Genomic DNA, 21976 nt, shown 5'->3' on the forward strand with positions numbered 1-21976 from the left:
TTGAAACTCCTTGATGATGTTCCAAGGCACTTTGAATAAAATCTAAACTTCTCACCACTTAGGAACTTTGTATCCATTAGGCACTCCTGGCCCACTGCCTAGGAGCTGAGACCTTGTCAGAGACCTATAAGAAATGTTTGAGACGGGGGAAAAAAGAACTGGCTCCAAAAAATTTCAAAGTCAAAATTAATAAATGTTTGTGACTCCATAATATAACATGTCAACTAATCCAAAATTTCAATTCAACTTTTATGTAGTTATTTATATATTTTATTTAATGAAGGATGTGGGTACATATTAATTTGTCAGATATAATGTGGAGTTGGTTTCCAAAAGCTGGAGTATATAAGCCCTCCAGGGGTTCTAAAATGGTCCCTTTTTAGGGCCTAAAAGGTCCTGCATATTCCCATCTGTGTCACCTCTTCATGCTCTCTCTGATGCCACTGTCCTACTTGCTCACTAAACTCAGCCAGCCAGGCCTGCAAATTCCTAGGATGCACCAAAATCTTCCCTGCTGTTCCCCTTCCCCTCAGGCCTCCATCTGACTCCTTCTCCTCCATCAGTACTCAAATTAAATGTCACCTCCTCAAAGGGACCTTCCTGACCAGCCCCTCGCAAGCAGGCACACACAGCCCTCAATATCCTATCTTCCTCCATAACACTACTCTCCATCTGTGGCGATTTTATTTTGTCTCTTTATCCTATCTTTCCCGTTAGACTCATAAACTCCATTAAGGCAGGAAACTTAAGTGTCGTGCTCTCTGTTGCATCCTTAGGGCCTACTCCAGTGACTGGCGCAGAACACGTTTCAATAAATAGCTACTGAATGAATGAGAACTCAATCTTCAGCGGAGGAGGGCCAAGCTAGAAAGATGAGTCTTGGATTCCATCTTGAGAAGCTTGAGGCGCTCATGCTCCTTTGATTCTAGGCACGGAAATAGGTTTAAAAAGGAATGTTTAGAGAGTTTTTCCAACAGAAGTTTTGATGAAAGCCCTTGTCACTTACCCTACTAGGGTGGAGGTGGGGAAATCAAATATTGATTCAAAACGAGGTTGAAGGGAAAGGAAGTGGTTTGGAGCAGACTTGAGGCGCATCAGCCTTGGGCTCCTCCTTTGCACCCTCCCCTCCCCCAGACCCTAACGGCTCCACCCCTTCCTGTCTTCAGCCAGAAGCAAAGGGTGCCTTTGGCCTCGGTGCAGACTCAGAGGACCTCATTCGTTAATTATTCATCACGTAGGCGGGCCCTATGGGGTGGCACCGGGAATTTTACTATTCATAAGGGGGCGGAGTCTCCCTCCCCGGGGAGCTCTCCAGAGAGGGTTCTAAATATTCATGAGGGAGGAGGGCACCATGGGAGCCGGGGTTCTTGCTATTCATGAGGGGGCGGGGCTTCCCTCCCGCTGGGGCTCCTGGGAGGATTCTAAGCTCTCCGGGAGGCCACGGGGGGCGCCTGGGAACCCGGAACGCGGTACCAGAGCCGGCGGGTGCCGGACCCTCCGTCTTCTCGGCGGGAAAATCTTGAGGAGATATTTTCTTTTTGAAAGATTAAGAAATTGGAGGATGGTGGGGCAAAACGACTAAATCCCATTTTCCTGTGATTCTTTAGGCGGCATACTATCCAAATCTGTGGTAAAAAGAGATTTTTTTGCCCCAGTACTTTCTTGAGATAGTTTCATCTTTTCATGGACTGGAGGGGGCGGAAAAGAGACCACAGTGTGATTTGATTCTTAGATTGGCCAGTTTCGCTGTTCTGGCCTCCCTAGGTTACCGCTCTGGAGGCGTTCGGGGCTAATACCCGGGCGAAGGCGTGGGTCCCTTGAGGGGGCTTTTCTTAGGTTCCAGCAGGATAGAAGCCCCGGGGAATTGCTGTTAGACGGTTTTCTCTGGAAGGGGGAAAAAGTTCATCCCGAGGGTCCCAAAGCCTTTCACACAGAGTCAGGAATGAGTGGGGTGGAACGGGGCATTGAAACAGTCATTTTATTACTATTATTTTGGTCTGTGATTCTCACTCTCTAATGGGGGGTGAGAGGAAACCAGCAATCAATTGGGATTACACCTTTAGGATTTTCAGAAAAGTCTGCTGTCTCCCCCCAAAATGTTGAGGTCACAGTGAGGAAAATAAGGAATTGTTAAGAGGAGATTCCAGTTTGCAAAGAATTTGGGCCACTGTGTTTTAATCCTCTCAGAGGGTTGAAAATATATGTACTCAGTGGTTGACACACTAAAGTGTCCCCAGGTATCAGGGGACAGGGAGTGAAGACCCCACAGACCCCACCCAGGCCCACTTGACACTTTCCTCAGAGAAACAGGACAAATCCTACGCCAGATTTCTATTTGTTATAATGAAAAAGCTTTAAAAACAACCTCGTGGAGGTTTAAATTAAGGATTTAGATTCCTCTGCTTGGGGGTATTACATGCAGATGCTTGTAGAAGTATATCTAATTGCAGGGAGAGAAATTACCATTTTAATAACAAATTACAATGGAAAAAGCAGATTACAAAATGCTGTGAACAGCGAGCCCCCTCTTTTGTTAAAAAGAAATATTTGTATATAGGTAAAATTCTGGCATGATGTAAACCCAAGTATTTACGAGTGAATTTAATTTTCTTCTTCTTTCTGTGTTTTGTAAACTTTTTGACAATGCACGTACATTACTTGCGTAATTTTAACGATTGTTTAAAAATGCCTCCTGATTTTAAGTGCTCCGCGAGTGCTGAAGCGCAGTGCTGCGGGATGGTTTGAAAGGAGGTTCACCGTATGCTTTTCGCTCAGCACTAAATTTCTTGGGCATGTTTTCAAATATCTAACTGATTTTAAATTGATGTAAGTCGGAATGTAACCTTTTAGATGAATAAGTAACAATGTGATTTTAGCAATTTTGTGACAAGAGGAGAAAGTGCACTTTGGTCAGATGTATTTGTAGCTCTGATGAAATGTCTTAGTTGTTACTTCAGAAACAGGGAGCCTAGATTGGAGTCGTAGTTATGGTTACGGACGTGTATCTTTTCTGAATTGGAGCAACAGTGACTCGAAGTCACTGTGTGTGATGAGGAACGTTCTTTTGAAGAATTATTTAAAGAATAATAATTATTATTTAAAGAGTAATATTTTTTTTAAAGAATTATCTTTTAGTGTAAGTAAATGATCAGTGATTTTGATAAATTCCCTCCAGGAAATGTTCATTTTGAAATCGAGTTGTGTAGGCCCTTTCAAAGACTTATCAGTTACTATTATTAATCAAAAGTAGAATTGAAGGAAAAATTATTATTCATGTATTTATTCTGGTCTTAGTAATTTTACAAAACTTTAACTTCCCTGTTTATTTGTGTATTATACCGCACATAATTGGTAATAGTAATGCAACCTTCGTAATCTGTTAGGGCTAGTAAATTTTAAAAGCTCTAAACTTAAAGTCTATTTTTTATCTCTTTGTTTTATTGTTTCTAACAAAAGAACATGTCAGTATTCAGTTTGAAACAAATAGAAAAACATTACTACAAATTTTTGAGGCTATATTAATACTTTGATTTTTTTTAGAATGTAAAGATTGTAAAAGCAACATACTAATTGACAGATATTGAATTTGTTATATTGTTTTTTTGTGTTAAATCTTTTACTTTTTAAAATTTTGCATATTTCTCTTCTTAGAATATATCTCAGGGGCTGGCTTGGTGACGCAGCAGTTAAGTGCCCGCATTCCGCCTTGGTGGCCCGGGGTTCATCGGTTCAGATCCCAGGTGCGGACATGGCACCACTTGGCACATCATGCTGTGGTAGGCGTCCCACATAGAAAGTAGAGGAAGATGGGCACGATGTTAGCTCAGGGCCAGTCTTCCTCAAAAAAAAAAAACCCAAAAACAAAAAAGCAAAACAAAAAGAATATATCTCAGCCAAATATATGTCTCATTTTCTACTAAAACTCTTAATCTAACTAGAATATTTGCCTAAGAGGGAAAATCTTTTTTGGGGAAGGGAGATTGGAACTTTTATTTTTCATTTATCTGTCTTTTTTTTTTTTTTTTTTTGGTGAGGAAGATTGGCCATCAGTTAACATCTGTGACAATATTCCTCTATTTTTTTTGTATGTGGGTTGTCACCACAGCATGGCTGACGAGTGGTGTAGGTCCACACCCAGCATCAGAACCGTGAACCTGGGCCACTGAAGTGGAGCATGCCAAACTTAACAACTAGGCCATAGGGACGGCCCCAGAGGGAAAAGATTTTTTAATATTTCATTTCATGCTGAGGTGAATGGATTCTACTGGTGGGAACTCTGTAAACTGGACATCATACTGAAAGTTTTGTAAATATAGAGAGACACTTATTGCCCACCCAAATATCAACCTCTTCATTTAAAAAAACAACAGCTCTTCATTGCTATAATTTCCTTTCTTTTTTGTCTCTTGGACTTTGTTTTTCTAACCAGGATAAATTCATGAGATAAGAAAAAGGATGGCATCTAGAAGAAATACCAGTTTCACTTTGATTCCCAACCAGAAATATAGACGTAGTAATCGTCGATCCAGCTATTTTTCCAACACCCGTGACTCAGATTTTCAGCCTTTATCAACACTTGGAAATTTTAAAGCCTTGCCGTTGGAAATATTCCTAATAATCTTAAGATATTTGTCAGGTGAGGTTTGGAGACTCTGAGTAGGCTACATAGACACTGGAATATTTTAATTTTTCCCAAGAACTAGTTTGCCATCTTAGGGCCTGCTAGGATGTTAACGGTGTTCACATGAAGTTTATTTTCTAAAATTTCGTCATTCTTAGGTAGGGGGTACAATGAGAAACTATGATACTCAAACTCTTTAAAGCATGTCTTTGATTATAATGACATGGTAACTTGTCTGTTACATCCCAAAATGTTTCTAATTCATTGAGCACTGGATTTAAAACGATTTTAAGATTTTCCCCTTTTTTATTCACTTACAATGTTTATTTTTATTATTTCGTATTATTCTTAATGAGCTAACTTATAAGTTAACGTGTTGTACTAATAGTAGTGTTCTTGTATTTAAGCCGCTCATTTCATGTGTGTATATATTTCTTTTGGTAGTGAAGGATATCAGCATGCTAAGCATGGTGTCCAAAACAGTCAGCCAGCGTATTATTAATTACATCTCAACCTCATCAGGAAGCAAAAGACTTTTACTACAAGACTTTCACAACCTTGAGCTGCCTGGCGGAAGACAAGACTCCACGATATTGGAACACTACAGATCTCTAGGTGATTTATAATGAGAGTTCTAACAAGAACTATACTTAATTAAGGGGATTTTATTATACAATTCTGTAAGGCCCATGAGAAGTGGACTATTTCCTAAAATGTGCCTATTTCAGTGATACTCTTACTCTTCAGTATGAGGACTTTCCCTTAACAACAGTCCCTTACGCTTATCTTTGATGATGAGAGAATGCACTTTAAGGTAAAGTGTCAGTTCTTGTGATTTCACGTGGATATGTCATCAATGCTTATTGTCGAGGTGGCTTAACAGTTTAGGAAATTGATATATTTTCTATACTTTGCTTCCTAGGGATCTAACGAGTTTTATCTCTATACCTCTTTTCCCTTTCAACCATAATCTAGTCCTTAAAATAGGAAAGAAATTTAGATACACTATTATAGAAGATCACTTATTCTTTTATCAGAAAAAACTGTTTTCTTTTCTTTAAGCACTCTACACACTAATAAATCATTATGCTATGATTAAATTAACCTTCTCAAAGGAAATTCTGTATAATCTTTCTTCCCTTGATTTGTAATCATTTGAGTCTTTCACCCCATTCGTTGATTTCATTCTCTCTAAGAGTGCTGAAATAAAACTCTAATTTTGACTGTCTAATGACACCAATTTAATTATGAAAACACCTTATAATTAACCAAGCATGGCAGTAAAATCAAAGTGACGTTGAGATTTAAATAAAGGCATAATAGTAAGTTAAGTGATTGTTACCTTTTAGTAGCCCAAGGGTGCCTAGCTTTAAGACAATAAGACCATATATGTGTGTAAATACTCAAAGTGCATTTGACAAGTATATTTAATAAGATTAAATGAATGATATGTAATCTTATTACAATGTTATTGGTTTCAGTATTTATGATCAGGCTTAGTAAATCTGTAACAGAATATGGCAATTACTTTTTGCTACTTGTCATTGTAAATATCTTTTTTCAAACATCATTAGTTGCAGAGAAAACGGTACCTGGGTAAAAGAGATTATTGTTTGGTTTTGATCTGAAAGAACTTTTTCTCCCTAACCAAGGCTCAGTTATTTAAACAAACAAAAAAAGCATTAAGACAATTATGTGGATAATTCAGTTAAAAAATACAAGTATATATTGATCTTAATAGCTAGCTTTCTAAAACGGTTTTATTTGTGTAATGATTTCAACCTTCCATTTAATTTTGCTGCAGACATCTGGCTTATGACTGATTCTTTAGGTAAATGTTTGATGTACTCACCGTTTTCTCGTACTGCCATTCCTATCTGATCTGTTCTTGTTTTCAGACATAAAATAACATTTTCAGAATCCTGCACTCTGAAGATTATAAATTTTAATTTGCTTCTTCATACAAAACAGAGCAGATGGCCAGTGTGGAAAGCACATTACATCTGACTCTGTTTTAGTGGGAACAAAGTTAAAAAGTTGGTCTCTAAAGGGTATAGCAGAGCACCTCTGTTAAAAAAATAAATAAGTCAGCCAATATTGGTTTTTATGGTAAATTGCAACCCTTAAAAATAGGAGTTTTACTTTAGAAAAGGCAACCAGCTTACAATTATAGCTTACAGTTCCCCAGCTATGATATGCCATGGGAATGGATGCCAAAACAGGAAAGGAAAAGAACTCAGCTAAAAACCAAACACTGAAAATGGCTTTTTATGTACAAAAATAAGGAGGGTTTATGTTTAAAACTCAATTCTGGTCGTATGTTACCCAAACATAGCAGCTTCTAAAAATAAGTTAGATTCCCATAGATTCTACAGAGTTATATAAAGTAGTTATTATGTTACATTAAAAAGTAAATGCAGAGAATATAAAAACTGAAGAAAGTCATGATATTCAGGTATTTATTTTCCTACCACATATCTTATTTTTAGTTTGAGGACATTTGCCCTTATAGAAATGTTAACAGTGTATTGCCATTTTAGGAAAACCCAAGACTTAAAGTTAGAGGAAACAAACCATACACTTCCTGTCACTGTAGTTCAAGTTACGTATCTCACGGGGAAGCTGAAGGGTGTTTTTTTCCTTTCTTAAATATTTGAACACAAAATTCTATACATTCTTAACATGCAAGCTCCATAAAAGGACATATTTGAAGGAAGGAATGGATATTTCATCCAAACTGGCTGCTTTCTGCTAGCAAAAATGACTTCTAACCTCTGAATTTTAAGTATTTATGACGTTAAGGTTTTTTATTGGAGAAAGGAATACAAAATCCCTTTTCCCATTCTTTCCATGTTTTACATTAACAATTCAAAATATTTTCCTTCATGGACATAAGGTTAATTTCTAGAGACATTGGAATATGTTTTCTGTGGAATAAAGACAATGTGAGGGGCCGGCCCTGTGACCGAGTGGTTAAGTTCACACGCTCCACTTAGGAGGCCCAGGGTTTCAACTGCCTGGATCCTGGGTGCAGACACGGCACCGCTGGTCAGGCCACATTGAGGCAGTGTCCTGCATGCCACAACTAGAAGGACCTGCAACTAAAATATACAACTGTGTACTGGGGGGATTGGGGGAGAAAAAGCAGGGGAAAAAAAAAGACAATGTGAAGTTTCCCTAGTGTATTTTTTGTCCTGTTACTGTATCTTTTTAGATCTAAATACTTTTCCATATTTGTCCTGTTGTATCAATTTCACAATTTTTTTAGAGATTTTATGTCAGTGGCTCTTAGGTGGACGTCAGAGTCACTTGGTAAACATCATATATTATAAGTGTTTTGCACCCTTCCTCCCAAACTTCCTCTTAAAAATCATATCAGCTCACAGTCCACTATGGTATACCATACTTGACCCTCAGGAAACATTATGCTGTGTTTTATAGATATTCTTAAATTAGTTGCATTGTGGTTCTCATTTTTTCATGTGTCTCTTGCTTTCTCAGGTCTACTGTTTAAAAGATGTACGTTGCTGCTACCCACAAAGGAAAGACTAAAGTACATTCACAAGATACTCGCAGAAGTAAGATCATACTTCTGAATTAGTTCACAATCTTGATTTCCAGTAAAGATATTTTATTATTAATGTCTTATACTCATTTAAAATCTATCTTTAATTAGTATAACCATGAATTAGTACTGAAAAATTGACTGATGATAATCTAATACTTTCTGAGTACTTAAAGATTATAAAACACCAAAATGTAGTATAGTAGTCTTTTACTTATTATAAAACAATTTTTATATATAACTAAGTGCATCATTTAAGTTATTAAGTTTATCAGAGTATAAAAATATTTTTGCCCCACATGGGAATCCTGAGGATGTTTTAAAGTGATGATTTAGATACTTTATTAAAATGAAATAATTTCAAATCTTAAAATCTTACTGTTTAAATATACAAAAACTTAGGAAAGCATTCTTAATATAAAAAGTGACAAACCTTTTATGATAATTTATGACTTGGAAATGTATGTCAGTGTGTTTGGGCATAATCTCTACATAAGACATTGAGTTTTACTATAAAAACTCAAACACACATACAGTGCTGGCTACTCAGTTCTACACTCAATAGTATGCAAACTGTTTCTGCTGCACTGGCTTTTTTCATGTCAGTATTTGCATTGAGTTCAGGTCTATATTACTGCAGCAGCTTTCCAGATATCTTTCTGCCATCCATTTCTCCACTCCCCCAGACGTTCTGTATGCCGAATCAAGGTTGTTCTTCTGAAAGCATCACTTTCATCAGATTAATTTTCTTGCTTACAAATCTTTCAGTGGCTACTCAATTTCAGCAAGATAAGGTCCAAAGTCCACAGCTGGTATTTAGGGTTCTCTTTTACAATGCAACCTTACTTCCTACTGCTTTGAGCCTAATTAAGCTGGTTATATCTTTCTTCCCAAAGAAATCTTTTTTATTCCTGCCTCTGTACAACTTTGTGCATGTTGTTTCCCTCACCAATCCTTTCCATGTGTTATATCTGAATCCTACTTTAAGACGTTGCTTGTTTCACATCCTTCGTAAGCTTTTTTGACCATTCCCAAATTTATCTTTTCCCTGCTTTCATAGTGTCTGATGTAGTGCTTATTCAGTCATTTTAGCATTTATACATATTCTAACCTGAATTATCAAAACAACTTCACGTGTATATATCTTATTATCCTAAATAACTTGTGAGCTCCTTGAAGGCAGAGAATTTGTTTTATTTTTCTTTCATAATTCCCTCCTATATAACACAATGCTAATCAGTTATTTAGTGTATTAGTTATTTTCAGTTAATACTGAAAAAATTCTTGCATATCTCCATTAAATTTGAATGTCAAATCATTGTACAGTTCCATTGAAAAGGAGGAATTAATAGTTATTTTATTTACAGGTTTCCTGTTTTAAATTCAATGGCTGTGCAGCTCCTATGCAATGTTTAGGATTACCATGTTATGGCATGTTTTTACAGGTACATTGTTTTAATAAAAGAAGGAAAGAAATGTTTTGAACTGTTAACAAGTAGAGCATGTAATCTATGTTTCCATAGGTTAATAAAAGTAATAATAATCTAAAAAGAGAACAAAATAAAATTGTAAAAATTTGAGAATGTATGAATCTAATAGTGTGTTGCCACCTCAGATTTTCTTCTTGGATTTCTCCTTGGTAACACATGTTTAACCTTTATTTGCTCTATACCAATGTCCTCAAAGTTTTCAGCCAATTGTAAAGACTGGAAATAGTGTGGGGTTGTGTGTGTGTGTGTGTATGTGTGTGTGTATAATTAGTTTTAAATCTTGGGCTAGTATTTAAGATGTTATTTTAGAAATCAACTGTATGAAAAAATATTTGTAACTCTGGGAGGTGATAGATATAACTAACCTTATTGTGGTAATCATTTTGCAATATATATATATATTATATATATATAAAATCACAATGTTGTATATCTTTAACTTATACAATATTATATGTCAATTATGTCTCAATAAAGCTGGAAAAAAGAAATCAACCGTATGATTTTAAGAACATTTTTGGCAATCTTTTATTGTAAACAGATAGCATAATTTAATGTTATTCAATTTTAATAATATATTATTAGTATATTACACTATTCTAAGCAGTTTACATGTATTAACTTATTTAAAACTTACAACAACCTTATGAGATTTATAACAGTTTTACAACAATCTTGCTTATATCCCAGCCTGCCAGCCACCATCTGCACGCCCAGGTTCCAGGGGTATAGACTCTTCTACTTGCCATTTTCCAAGATAGATTTTTGCTTTTTGTTTGTTTGTTTTAGGACAGGTAATATGAGCACGTGTATTCATGTAAAATTCAAAAGGTACAAAATGATATAAAGTGAAAAGTAAGTCTCTCTCCCAGGCCTGTCCCTCGCCCACCGAGTTCCCCTCAACAGAAATAGCCAATGTTAGCAGTTTCCTGTATGTCCATCCAGAGAGAATAAGATTAATTTTTAAACTACTGAAGTCCAGTTCAACTATTCTAAGAAAAATTTATGTGATTAATCAACCTTTTCAACATCTAATTATAGTGATATACCATTTGAATTTCCTTTTCATATATGTTTAACTGTACATTCTGGTTTGCTCAAAGATAATTATTAAATTTTGTCCTAAGAAGAAGTTTTTGCTTGTTCACATCCAAATATTATAAATAAATGCTCATAACTGTCACATTAAAATGAGATCATTATTATTTGTAAGAAATATCATAAATGATAGCTAGAGGGGATCAGAGGGATTCTACTGTAGTCGAAAACTAAGCCCAAGTGTGGTCGTGAGTCAGATGTCTAAAGCTGTCCCCCAGGGTTTGGGCTTTTATTGTTCTCCTCATACTAACAGAGTTCAGGATTCAGTACCATGTGGCAGTTCTCTGAAGATACACCGTTTACAACCAAAGACAGACTGGATTTTGAAGGATTTCTAGATTTTGTTTACGTAAAATTTCTTACTAATTTCGACAGTTCTATAGAGATAAAAATTGTACATCACTTCGCTCATGTGCTACAACAGTTATGCACATAAGGCCATAGTGACTTACATTTTGATTCGATGGTCTGAACATCTGCAATGTTTCCTTTATTTTATCATCCTTAGACTTTAACAGCAGGTTGGGATGAACTTGAGTGCCATCGTGTTTACAACTTCTTATGTGAGCTGAGTAATCTGTCCCGCAAGATGCAGACTGTTGTCTGCAGCAAACCAGGTAAAGAACTACAATTCAGAAATAACATTATACTGAGATTAAAATGGAAAAAAAGCAGAGTTCAAAAGTGTGTTTAAAAATAGGTTGTGGCATCCATTTGTAGTCAAAGGACAAAGAAATGTAAGGGAATGATGAAGACTGAATTGGATGGTGAGACAAAAATGGCATGTGATTAGAGAAAGAGAAGCACTCAGAGGGCTTCAACTGTATGCATAATATTTTATTCCTTAACCTGGGTGGAGGATACAAAGGTGTTCGTTACAGTATTCTTTGATCCTTTATATATACCTGAAATGTTTCATATTTTTAATATTATGGAACCCTATAATCTAGCAGTTTCACTCTGAGAAATTCCCACAGTGTGCACCAGGAGACATGTATCAGAATGAGCATTGCAGCATGTAACCATGACAAGCTGCAAACAACCTAAATGCCCATTGTCAGGAGAACGGATAAGTGAATTGTGTCATAATCATACAATTAAAACTATTAGTAGTTAAAATGAATATCTAGAGCCATGTGTATTAATAGGGATACATCTCAAAATATAACTTGAGAAAACAGATTACCAAATGATACTTTCAATATGTTACTATTTATATAGATGTTAAAAACATGAAAAATAATTCTATATATTCTTTATGGTTACATACATATGTAAAAAAGTATAAGAACGTAGTTGAGAGATGTGATAGTTAATTTTGTGTATCAACTTGAGTAGGCCATGGTACCCAGATATTTGGTCAAATGTTATCCTGGATGTTTCTCTGAAGTTACGTTTTAGATTAACATTTAAATCAGTAGACTTTGAGTAAAGTAGATTACCCTCAGTAATGTGGGTGGGCCTCATCCAATCACTTGAAGGCATTAATAAAAAAAGACTGACCTTCCCAAACAAGAAAGAATTCTGCCAGGAGACTGCCTTTGGACTTGAGCCACAACTCTTCCCTGGTCTCCAGCCTATCGTCTACCTTGCAGATTTTCGGCTTGCCAAGCCTCCACAGTTGTGTGAGCAAATTCCTCAAAATAAATTCTTCTCTATGCATGTACTCTATACACATCCTATTAGTTCTGTTTCTCTAGAGAACCCTGACTGATACAGGAAAGACAAAACCCAATTTAAGATGGTGATTACCTCTGGGGAGGAAGGGGAAGAAGACTGGGAGTGAGATACAAGAAGCTTTAACTGTATCTATAACGTTTATTTATTTTTAAAAATCTGAAGCACATATAGCAAAAAGTAAAGCTTTGATAAAGCTAGGTGATTGGTATACAGTATTTGTTATGGTAACTCTGCCTTTCTGTCATCTTGAAATATTTCATTGTAAAACAAATTATAGATTAAAAAGACAGATTTAGAAGACCAATGAAACAATAACAAAATTAATTCATGTCCCTACTTGATCAAAAATTTTTATTAGCTCCCTGATAGCTTCAAAATAAAGTTCAAACTATTTATTCTGGCCTTCACATTCTGATCCCAACCTGCTTTTTCAAACTTATTGTCCATTATTCTGTATATCAGTTTGATATAGACTAGGCATATTGCTCTACCCACTGTGTCTCAAATACCTCTTCTACCTCATACCTTTCATTCATCGTCTTTTTTCCTGAAGTGCTCTCTCTCCTCATCCTTTAGGATCCCATTTGCCTGGACTCCTCTATAAAGCCTTTTCTGATCTCCCCAAGCCTGCAGTAATCTGTCTTCTCTAAATTTCTGTGTTACTTGGCTTAACAAATCAGGGGTACTTGCTTATATATGGCCTTAGATCATTGGCAGACTTTCCATTTACATTTGTCTTATCTATAAATAATTTGAACATAAACGGTATAAAAATGTAAAATAGTGCCACCATTATGGAAAACAGTCTGGCCATTCCTCAAAAAATGAAATGTAGAATTATCATATGACCCAGAAATTCCACTCTTAGGTATATACCTAAGGGAATGAGAACAGGGGCTTGGACAGATGCTTGGACGCCAATGTTCGTTGCAGCATTATTTGCAATAGCCCAAAAGTGGAAACAACCCAAGTGTTCGTCAGCAGATGAATGGGTCAACAAAAAGTGGTGGATACACACAATGGACTATTGTTCAGCCATAAAAAGGAGTGAAGTTTTGGTACATGCTACAACATGCATAAGCTTTGAAAACATGCTGAGTGAAATGTCAGACACAAAAGGAGAAATATTGTATGATTCCACTTATATGAGGTACCTAGAACAGGCAAATTCATAAAAGCAGAAAGTAGATTAGAGATTACCAGGAACTAGGGGGAAGAGGGAGTTACTGTTTAATGGTTACAGTTTCTGTTTGAGGTGATGAAAAGTTTTGGAAATAGACAATGGTGATAGTTGAACAACATTGTGAATCTAATTGATGCCATGGAATTGTACACTTTAAAAATGGCTAAAATAGCAAATTTTCTGTTATATACCTTTTACCACAATTTAAAAAAATGAATAATGTATTTAAAAATATCAAATTATATACTTTAAATGGGTAAATTGTATGGTGTGTAAATTATACGTATTTCAATAAAGCTGTTAAAAAAACACAAGATAGTACTTCATACTCAATAAGATGGTTGAAATTAAAAAATTAGATAACAACAGTGTTGGTGAGAATGTGGAGAAATGAGAACGCTTGTACACTGCTGGTGGGAATGTAAAATGGTGCAGCCACTTTGAAAAACAGTCTGGCAGTTCCTAAAATGATGAAATATTGACTTACCATGTGATTCAGCAATTCCACTCCTAGATATATCTCCAAGAGAAATGAAAACATATGTCCACACAGAAATTTGTACATGAATGCTAATATCGGCATTATTCATAATAGCCAAAATGTGGAGATAACCCAAATGTCTATCAATGGGTAAATGAATAAACAAAATGTGGTATAGCTACAATGGAATATTATTTGGCTGTAAAAATGAAGTACTGATACACGCCTTATGGATGAACCTTGAAAACATTATGCTAAGTGAAAGAAGCCAGTCACAAAAGACCACATACTGTATGATTTCATTCATGCGAAAGTCCAGAATAAGGAAATCTATAGAGACGGAAAGTAGATTATTTGGTCACTTAGGGCTGGAGGTGGTAAAGGATGGAGCAATAGAAGAGTAATAGCCAAAAGAGCAAGGTTCCTTTTTGCGGTGATCGAATGTTCTAAAACTGACTTGATGACAGCTGCACATGTCTAAATATACTAAAAATCATTGAATTGTACGCTTTAAATGGGTAAATTGTATGATAAGTAAATTGTATCTTAATAGAGCTGTTTAAAAAAAACAGTCCCTTGATAATCTAACATTTTTACAGAGGAAAATGAAGTAACGTGTCTTTGACCTATCTAATATGCACATCAACCTTTCTAGAAAGAATGGTTTACAATTCTTTTGTCTTCATAGGAGGTGCCCGAAAACTGGAGTTAAGGATCAGACTGTTCTGTAGGAACGTTCTGCTTGATCACTGGACACATCGAAGTGATTCTGCCTTTTGGTTGACGCGTATATTAAAACCATGGCCAATGGTGAATCAGGCAAGATTACTGTATATCATCTTTGGACCAATATCTCCTCAAGATGGTGAGCATCCAGTTTTTAAGGGTGTATGTTACAAAACTGGTTAATTGCTTTTACTTCAGGAAGGGTATCTTTTTGTACCTGCTCGGTTTCATCATTCCTACTGACTAAACTGTGGCTCATGACTTCATAGATGTATACTACATGAACTTGTATGTAACTTAAGTTTCAACACAGAAACTGTTCTCCTGCAAGCCATTACCAAATATATTCTCATCATCTCTACGGAAATAGCTGCTTTTCATTTTTAAACATTATCTTAAATTTAAACATTTAAGATTAAACATTAACTTCAGATTATGTTTGCTTCTAGAGGGGACTAGTAGTGCCACTGAAGCAAAGTAGTAGTCAGAATTGATGTATTACTTAATTTGGGGTGTGTAATATGATTTCTTGCAATTTTTTGCCTTTCTGATTAAGATTTGCTTAGATTAATGTTAAAATTAACTTGCAGTTCTTCAGTTCACATTGCCTTATGTAGGAGGTAACCAGTTTACGGTATGCTGAATAGCAGCAGGAAGCCAGTCTGGGATTCAATTTCATTGTGTGTAATTCACAAGGAGAATTGGTCCTAGCTAAATAATAAAACAATTGACAGGATTACTCTGTTTTGATAGAAATGTTTGGAAGATTCTCAATTATGGTATACCCTCCTTTTAGAAGGACATCAGATTTTATTTATCTTAATAAGATTACATCAGTTGTTTATTCCAATTTCTGTTATAGGGGTAGCATTATCTTTGAACTAGAAGCACTATTTTGTTTGGTGAAACTACCTTTTCTTTCTTTCTTTCTTTCTTTCTTTTTGAGGAAGATTAGCCCTGAGCTAACATCTGCTGCCAATCCTCCTCTTTTCGCTGAGGAAGACTGGCCCTGAGCTAACATCTGTGCCCATCTTCCTCTACTTTATATGTGGGACGCCTACCACAGCATGGCATGCCAAGCGGTGCCATGTCCGCACCTGGGATCCAAACTAGCGAACCCGGGTAGCCAAAGTGGAACGTGCGAACTTAACCGCTGCGCCACCAGGCCGGCCCCAAAACTACCTTTTCTTTACTTCGTTTAGCTATTGTCACTGTGCTTCCTTCATCACATCAGTGAGAGACATTCACATTTACACTATTATCAGAACTGACCTTTCATTATGAAAGTTAAAAGGAAAGCAGCATGTATAAGTAATGGATTCGATTATGCAATCCAACTTCCTTTTTAAATAATCCATGAAGTCTTTATTACAAGCCAACTATTCTGTCATAGCCTAGTTTTGTTTCAATTCTCATTCAGGACAGGTGGTTTGGCAGAAAATGATAGAAGATCCTACAGATGATTCCAGTCTGAAAGATTTGGCCGATGCTATTAAACTATTATATGACACAGGCACCAAAGAGTGGACAGCAGATGATGTTATCAGTCTTGTAGATGAGCTATCAGGTAAAAATATGTATTTACTATATAGAGTAATAGAAATTTGTTATTAGAATACAGTTATAGAATTGTATGGCTAATTCTTTAGGTAACAAATGACTTACCTTTTGGAAATAACTAAATGATCTAAAATATTTAAAGAATTTGGCATTATGTTTGAAGAGAATGCATATAATAAACTTACTTTTCTTCAATTGCAAATTTTATAAGTATGTATTTGTTACTATTATTATTTGAAAGCTTCATAATATGCTCATTTTGCAAGTTCTCAGAAACCCCCTCCTCGGTTGTGTGAGAAAGCCCCCTCCTGCTGGTACAGGAGAGGTGGAACAATTTTTCCCATTCTTGCATAATTCTTTAGATTCTAAAGTTTACAAGGTTTCTTTCCTTTCACAGGATTAGACCACTTTCCCTGTTGATCTATGTGTAGGAGAAATGCTCTGTCTGTATTACTAGTACATTTGTGAGAGCTACCATGACTTGGCAGTAATCTAGGTCTCCAGCTGAATCCTTTAATTGAAAAACTAAAGCATTTTTTCCTGAGCTTTTCCCTTGGCACTAATTGTATTTCTAATAAAGTGATATAATATTGCATGCATTTAATAATGTTTACTGTAGCTGTTCTGTAATTTCTAATTAAATAACTGCTCTTCCTCTAATAAAAGTGGTTCCCCGTGAGTGGCTTCTAGAGAATAACGCACGTCTCCTAATCCTAAGTGGGAACAACATCTGTTTCACTTTCATGGCCAGTAAAGCTGTGAATGGACGGGCCATTGACCTGGCAAGGCTGATGGTCTTTTTGGCTTTGGTAAGTAAAACATAAATTTTTCTCTAGCAAGTTGTTTGACATTATAGTTGAGCACCCAGGGAACTGCCCTGAAGGAACTGAAATATATGCAAAACATTTTGAAAAAATAAATAAGTATATATTTTTATAAAATTTTTAAATATATGTAATAAACTATAGTATTTAGAATCATTCCCTATGTTAACCACTCCTCAGTTCATATCTAGATTGTCACTATACAGCTCTGCCAAGTTATATTCTTTTTTTCAAATTCTATTAAAAAAAATAAAGCATACCATTTGATTTGCTTCAGAATAATCAATGGGAAGCAGGGAGAGGATGTGGAAGTGAATGGTGGTAGAGGTGAAAGAAGATTGGTAATTGTTGAAGGTGGAAAATGGGTACTGGGGGTTCATTATACTATTCTCTCTACTTTTGTGTAGTTAAAATGCTTTTCAAAATAAAACAGTTAAAAATAGGGGCCGGCCTGGAGGCGCAGCGATTAAGTGCACATGTTCTGCTTCTTGGCGGCCCGGGGTTTGCCAGTTCTGATCCCGGGTGTGTACGTGGCACCGCTTGGCACGCCATGCTGTGGTAGGTGTCCCACATAGAAAGTGGAGGAAGATGGGCACGGATATTAGCTCAGGGCCAGGCTTCCTCAGCAAAAAGAGGAGGACTGGCAATAGTTAGCTCAGGGCTAATCTTCCTCAAAAAAAAAATTTAAAAATATATTTAATATCATTCAGTTAACACAAATTGAGTTTTTACCATAGACCATACACTGTGTGCGATGCTAGGCCTGTGAAAATTAATAGAAAAAATCTCTGACCAAAACCTGCTTTCAGTCTTTTGAGAGATATCAAAGTGTATATAAATAAATTCAGTGTGATAAGTGCAAAACTTGTGTACAAAATAATACAAACAGAGGTAGCAGAAGAGGAGCCAGCCTTGGGTGTGTGGAGAGCACAGAGAAGGCCTCCCCAACCCCAGCAGGTACAGGCTTTGAAAAGTGAACAGGAGGAGTTCACCACACAGTAGTAGGGGCAAATTCTTCCAGCATGTACCTGCATGTGTTACATAGAAATCTCGTTTATTTTGCTACCATCACAGATGCCAGCTCAACCAGTGCTTTAAAAGCAATGGAATAATCTTCCATTTGGCTGTTGTGAGGAGTTATTGAATGTAATCCATTTCTTTCTTTCTTTTGAGGAAGATTAGCCCTGAGCTAACTGATGCCAATCCTCCTCCTTTTGCTGAGGAAGACTGGCCCTCAGCTCACATCCATGCCCATCTTCCTCTGCTTTCTATGTGGGACGCCTACCACAGCATGGCTTGCCAAGTGGTGCCATGTCCGCAGCCGGGATCCAAACTGGCAACCCCCGGGCTGCCGAAGCAGAATGTGCGCACTTAACCACTGCTCGACCAGGCTGGCCCCTGTAATCCATTTGTTATGAAGCAGAGACAGCATCTTGATCAACTCAACTGCTAAAACTTGAATGAAACCTCTGTGGCTCTTCTTAAGATGTGAAGATAGCTACTAAATTAACTGTATTCTCAATGTAAATATTTATTTTAATAATTATGCAGATTCATGCAAAAAAAGAAGAGGGAGAGAACTGGAACTGCATGGCTATATTCAGGGGCCTATAGGCAGTTCGGGATTATTTCTGAAGGGTAAAATGTGCAAAAGAGGAGGAGGAGGTGAGTTTAGATAGGAAGGGAGAGGCTGGGTAAGGAAGGGCCTTGTAGACCATTCTTTGGAGCTTGAACACATTCCCTTCCAGGGAGCTGCTGAAACATTTTAGGAAGGGAAAAGACATGATTGGTTTTATATTTTTGGAAGGTCACTTTGGCAGTGCTATAGCAAATGAAATGGAGAGGAAGTCACTAGGGGTGGAAAAGCCTTCTCTAGAAAGCCTTCTCTGATTAACATCTCAACTCTTTTTTTTTTTTAAAGTTCTTTTTATTTTTTCCTTTTTCTCCCCAAAGCCCCCCAGTACATAGTTCTATGTTCTTTGTTGTGGGTCCTTCTAGTTGTGGCATGTGGGACACTGCCTCAGTGTGGTTTGATGATCAGTGCCATGTCCGCACCCAGGATTCGAACCAACGAAACACTGGGCCTCCTGCAGCAGAGCGCACGAACTTAACCACTCGGCCACGGGGCCAGCCCCCTAACATCTCAACTCTGATCATTAATATTCCCTAAATTGCCTGCTTGTCTTCCCTTTGTTGGCATTTGCTAATAATGTTCTTAAGCCATTGTACGTGTGGGGTAAGTCATTTCCCAAAATAGATTGCAAGTTCTTTGAAATCCAGCACTGTGTCACTCACTTCTTTCATAGTGCCTCGTACAGTGCTTTACACACAGTAAGTAGTCAATAGATCTTTCCTGTCAGATGAACATTATTTAGTTACACTATATAGTTTATTTTCATGCTGTACATTATTTGACTATGTTAGTTAAATTGACCATTTAGAATGTTAGTAAATAAACCTTTTTCCTTTGTCAGTTTTAGCTATGAACATGTAATCTTTACTTTAAATATTTATCTTTTAAATAATAGACAAATAATCCCTGTAACTCTCAAGATGGAAAGCTGATAATACCATAAAGTTTTCTTGCCTCTTGAAATTGCCTGTTTGTCTGTCACCCTCATTGGACCCCTGGAAAATAGAGGCCGTGTCTTTGTGGCTTACCATTGTATCTCTAGCTCTTAGCATGTGCTCAATAAATATTTATTGAATGAATGAATGAACAGAAGTCTTATTTTTCATATATTCAATAACTATTTTCAATATCAGTTCTTACATTAATAAATGATATTCTACGATAGGCTTGACCCAGTCTTTTATTTACTTCATACTTTTTCCTGATAAAATTGTACGATTGGAAAGCAAAGGAGCATTAGCTATAAGAGCATTTCCCATTTATAGATTCAATATAATGTCACGTGTAATAAGTTATATAAAATTGTAAACCCTCATTGTTAATATCATTTTCAAATTCTACAGCTTTCTTCGCATGAAGATTTACCATAATGCTTTGTATGTCTAAATCAGGTCTGCGAGAAAGAACTATACTGCATGGATTGGGCAGTGAAAATGATGCAAAAAGTCTGTAATGTCTTTAGCACTCCAGTGGAAAGAAATAACTTCCTTCAGAGTGTGGCAAATGCATTTGCATGTGTTATAATGGAAATGATGCAGTCAATTATGTCTGGTGAGTATGCATGGAGATAGTGCAAAGATGTGAGTAAAATGCATACTAGTCTTCACTTAAGACAGAGATCATTCTGGGTAGACTTTTATTTCTAAACTAAGAATAAAAGAAACAGACATTTTTTGTTTGTTTGTTTTCCCATGAGATATATTTAGTTCCTGGTTTTGCTACTTTTAAAATTTGGTGTTGGTTTTAGTGAAAAGCATAAAGTTGAAGAGTCTGCTCTGAAAGGAACCAATTTCAATTTTGCACAGAAAAAAATTTTAACTTGCTCACTTACCAACTATCATAATCATCATAATAATATCTTGTATTTGTGCAGTTTCATCATATATTATCTTACAGTTTTATTAGGTAGCCCACAAGATAATTAACCCTACTTTACAGATGAGAAAACTAAGGCTTGGAGAAATTCCCTGACTTGCCCGAGGTCGTAAAGTTAGAAGCAATAAAGTGCGGACTAGCATCGTTTTCTTCTGACTTCTAATTCAGCGCTTTTATAAAATTCCATGATGTCAGTGGTTAATGTCTGACTTAGTAAAGATCACTAACTAGTTTTCTGTCACACTTTCTTAGGGAAAATTGGAACATGTTATGTTTCAAATAAATCATATATTTAAAAATTTAACTGTCATTTTCTTTTCTCTATTGTCCATTCCTGTGTATGGCATATAGGAGACCATGATGAAGACGACAGAAGCTTTTTGAATCTGTTCCAACTTGTGCATGCTCAGGCTAACTTCCATAAGGAGGTCTTGTATTTGACCATGAATCCTCTCTCTACCTAAATACTCAGAAAGCCTTGCGTTTAGAGAATACCTCACTGAACCAATAATTAAAAGAGTACTACTTTTTCACACTCAAAGAATAGCATTCATGGGACGTTTTTTATCACCTGAGTAACCTAAGAATTCAAAAGCTGCATAGAATTTTAGAAGGAACTGCTTACACCATTATTAAGATAAAAATATCATGCAAACTCAAGAATGTATTGAGTTTTTTTGGAAAACAAGCTGTGCTTCTCCAGATTTTGGTAAACCTAATACCAAATTAAATGGAACATTAATGTCCAAGAATCTGGGGCCAGCCAACCTCTGTGTGTGTATCTTTGAAGCAAGAGAAAATTCTGTTTTATAGTTAGAGCAGACTCAAATTCACTGAATAGTCTGTATCTGTTCACTTTGCCTAGGTTGTATAGAAGAGCCTAAAATGTTTTGTGAGATTTGCAATATGATGCTTTGGAATATGCAGATATGAATCACATTCTTTATCACCTTCTTGGCATATGATTACAAAGAACATTATATTTTGTTCACATTTTGCCTGAATTAACCAATCAAAAACCAAAAGAAATATGTGTGTGTATACATATCCATACATATATATGTGTATGTATATATACATATAAACACGCACACACATATATTTTCTTCTTTAAGACAAATCATACAAAAAGTATATAAATAGAAGAAGACATATATCGTCTTCATACAATCAAATCATCTTTTATTCTTTCCTGGGGATTAGAGTAAAATGTTACAAATAAGAGAAAATACAAAGTGAA

General features: G+C 36.2%; 1 protein-coding gene across 3 annotated transcripts; it reads left to right on the forward strand.

Moving 5' to 3' along the window:
* Positions 1 to 1386: 1386 nt before the first annotated feature.
* Positions 1387 to 21965, forward strand: FBXO47 (F-box protein 47). 3 transcript variants are annotated; one of them, XM_070562145.1, is made up of 12 exons: positions 1401 to 1630; positions 3652 to 3776; positions 4430 to 4636; positions 5066 to 5236; positions 8123 to 8199; positions 9554 to 9631; positions 11283 to 11391; positions 14807 to 14983; positions 16265 to 16411; positions 17071 to 17213; positions 20253 to 20412; positions 21088 to 21965. In XM_070562145.1, the coding sequence occupies exons 3-12, from the start codon at positions 4456 to 4458 to the stop codon at positions 21198 to 21200; spliced, it is 1356 nt and encodes a 451-aa protein (XP_070418246.1). In that variant the 5' UTR covers positions 1401 to 1630; positions 3652 to 3776; positions 4430 to 4455; the 3' UTR covers positions 21201 to 21965. The 3 variants fall into 3 exon arrangements, with proteins under 3 accessions (XP_008521499.1, XP_070418247.1, XP_070418246.1); XM_008523277.2 differs by lacking the exon at positions 3652 to 3776 and having other exon boundaries at positions 1387 to 1630; XM_070562146.1 differs by lacking the exons at positions 3652 to 3776; positions 21088 to 21965 and adding an exon at positions 20800 to 21037 and having other exon boundaries at positions 1387 to 1630.
* The last annotated feature ends 11 nt before the right edge of the window (positions 21966 to 21976 follow it).

The sequence above is a fragment of the Equus przewalskii genome, chromosome 10 (assembly GCF_037783145.1).
Source record: "Equus przewalskii isolate Varuska chromosome 10, EquPr2, whole genome shotgun sequence".
NCBI lineage: Eukaryota > Metazoa > Chordata > Mammalia > Perissodactyla > Equidae > Equus > Equus przewalskii.

Excerpts from the sequence above, each read along its gene's own strand:
- FBXO47 (XM_008523277.2), top strand. The coding sequence starts at position 4,456 with ATGGCATCTAGAAGAAATACCAGTTTCACTTTGATTCCCAACCAGAAA. Across the intron at positions 9,632-11,282 it reads GTTATGGCATGTTTTTACAG|ACTTTAACAGCAGGTTGGGA; the intron begins GTACATTGTTTT and ends TATCATCCTTAG. Across the intron at positions 14,984-16,264 it reads ACCAATATCTCCTCAAGATG|GACAGGTGGTTTGGCAGAAA; the intron begins GTGAGCATCCAG and ends ATTCTCATTCAG.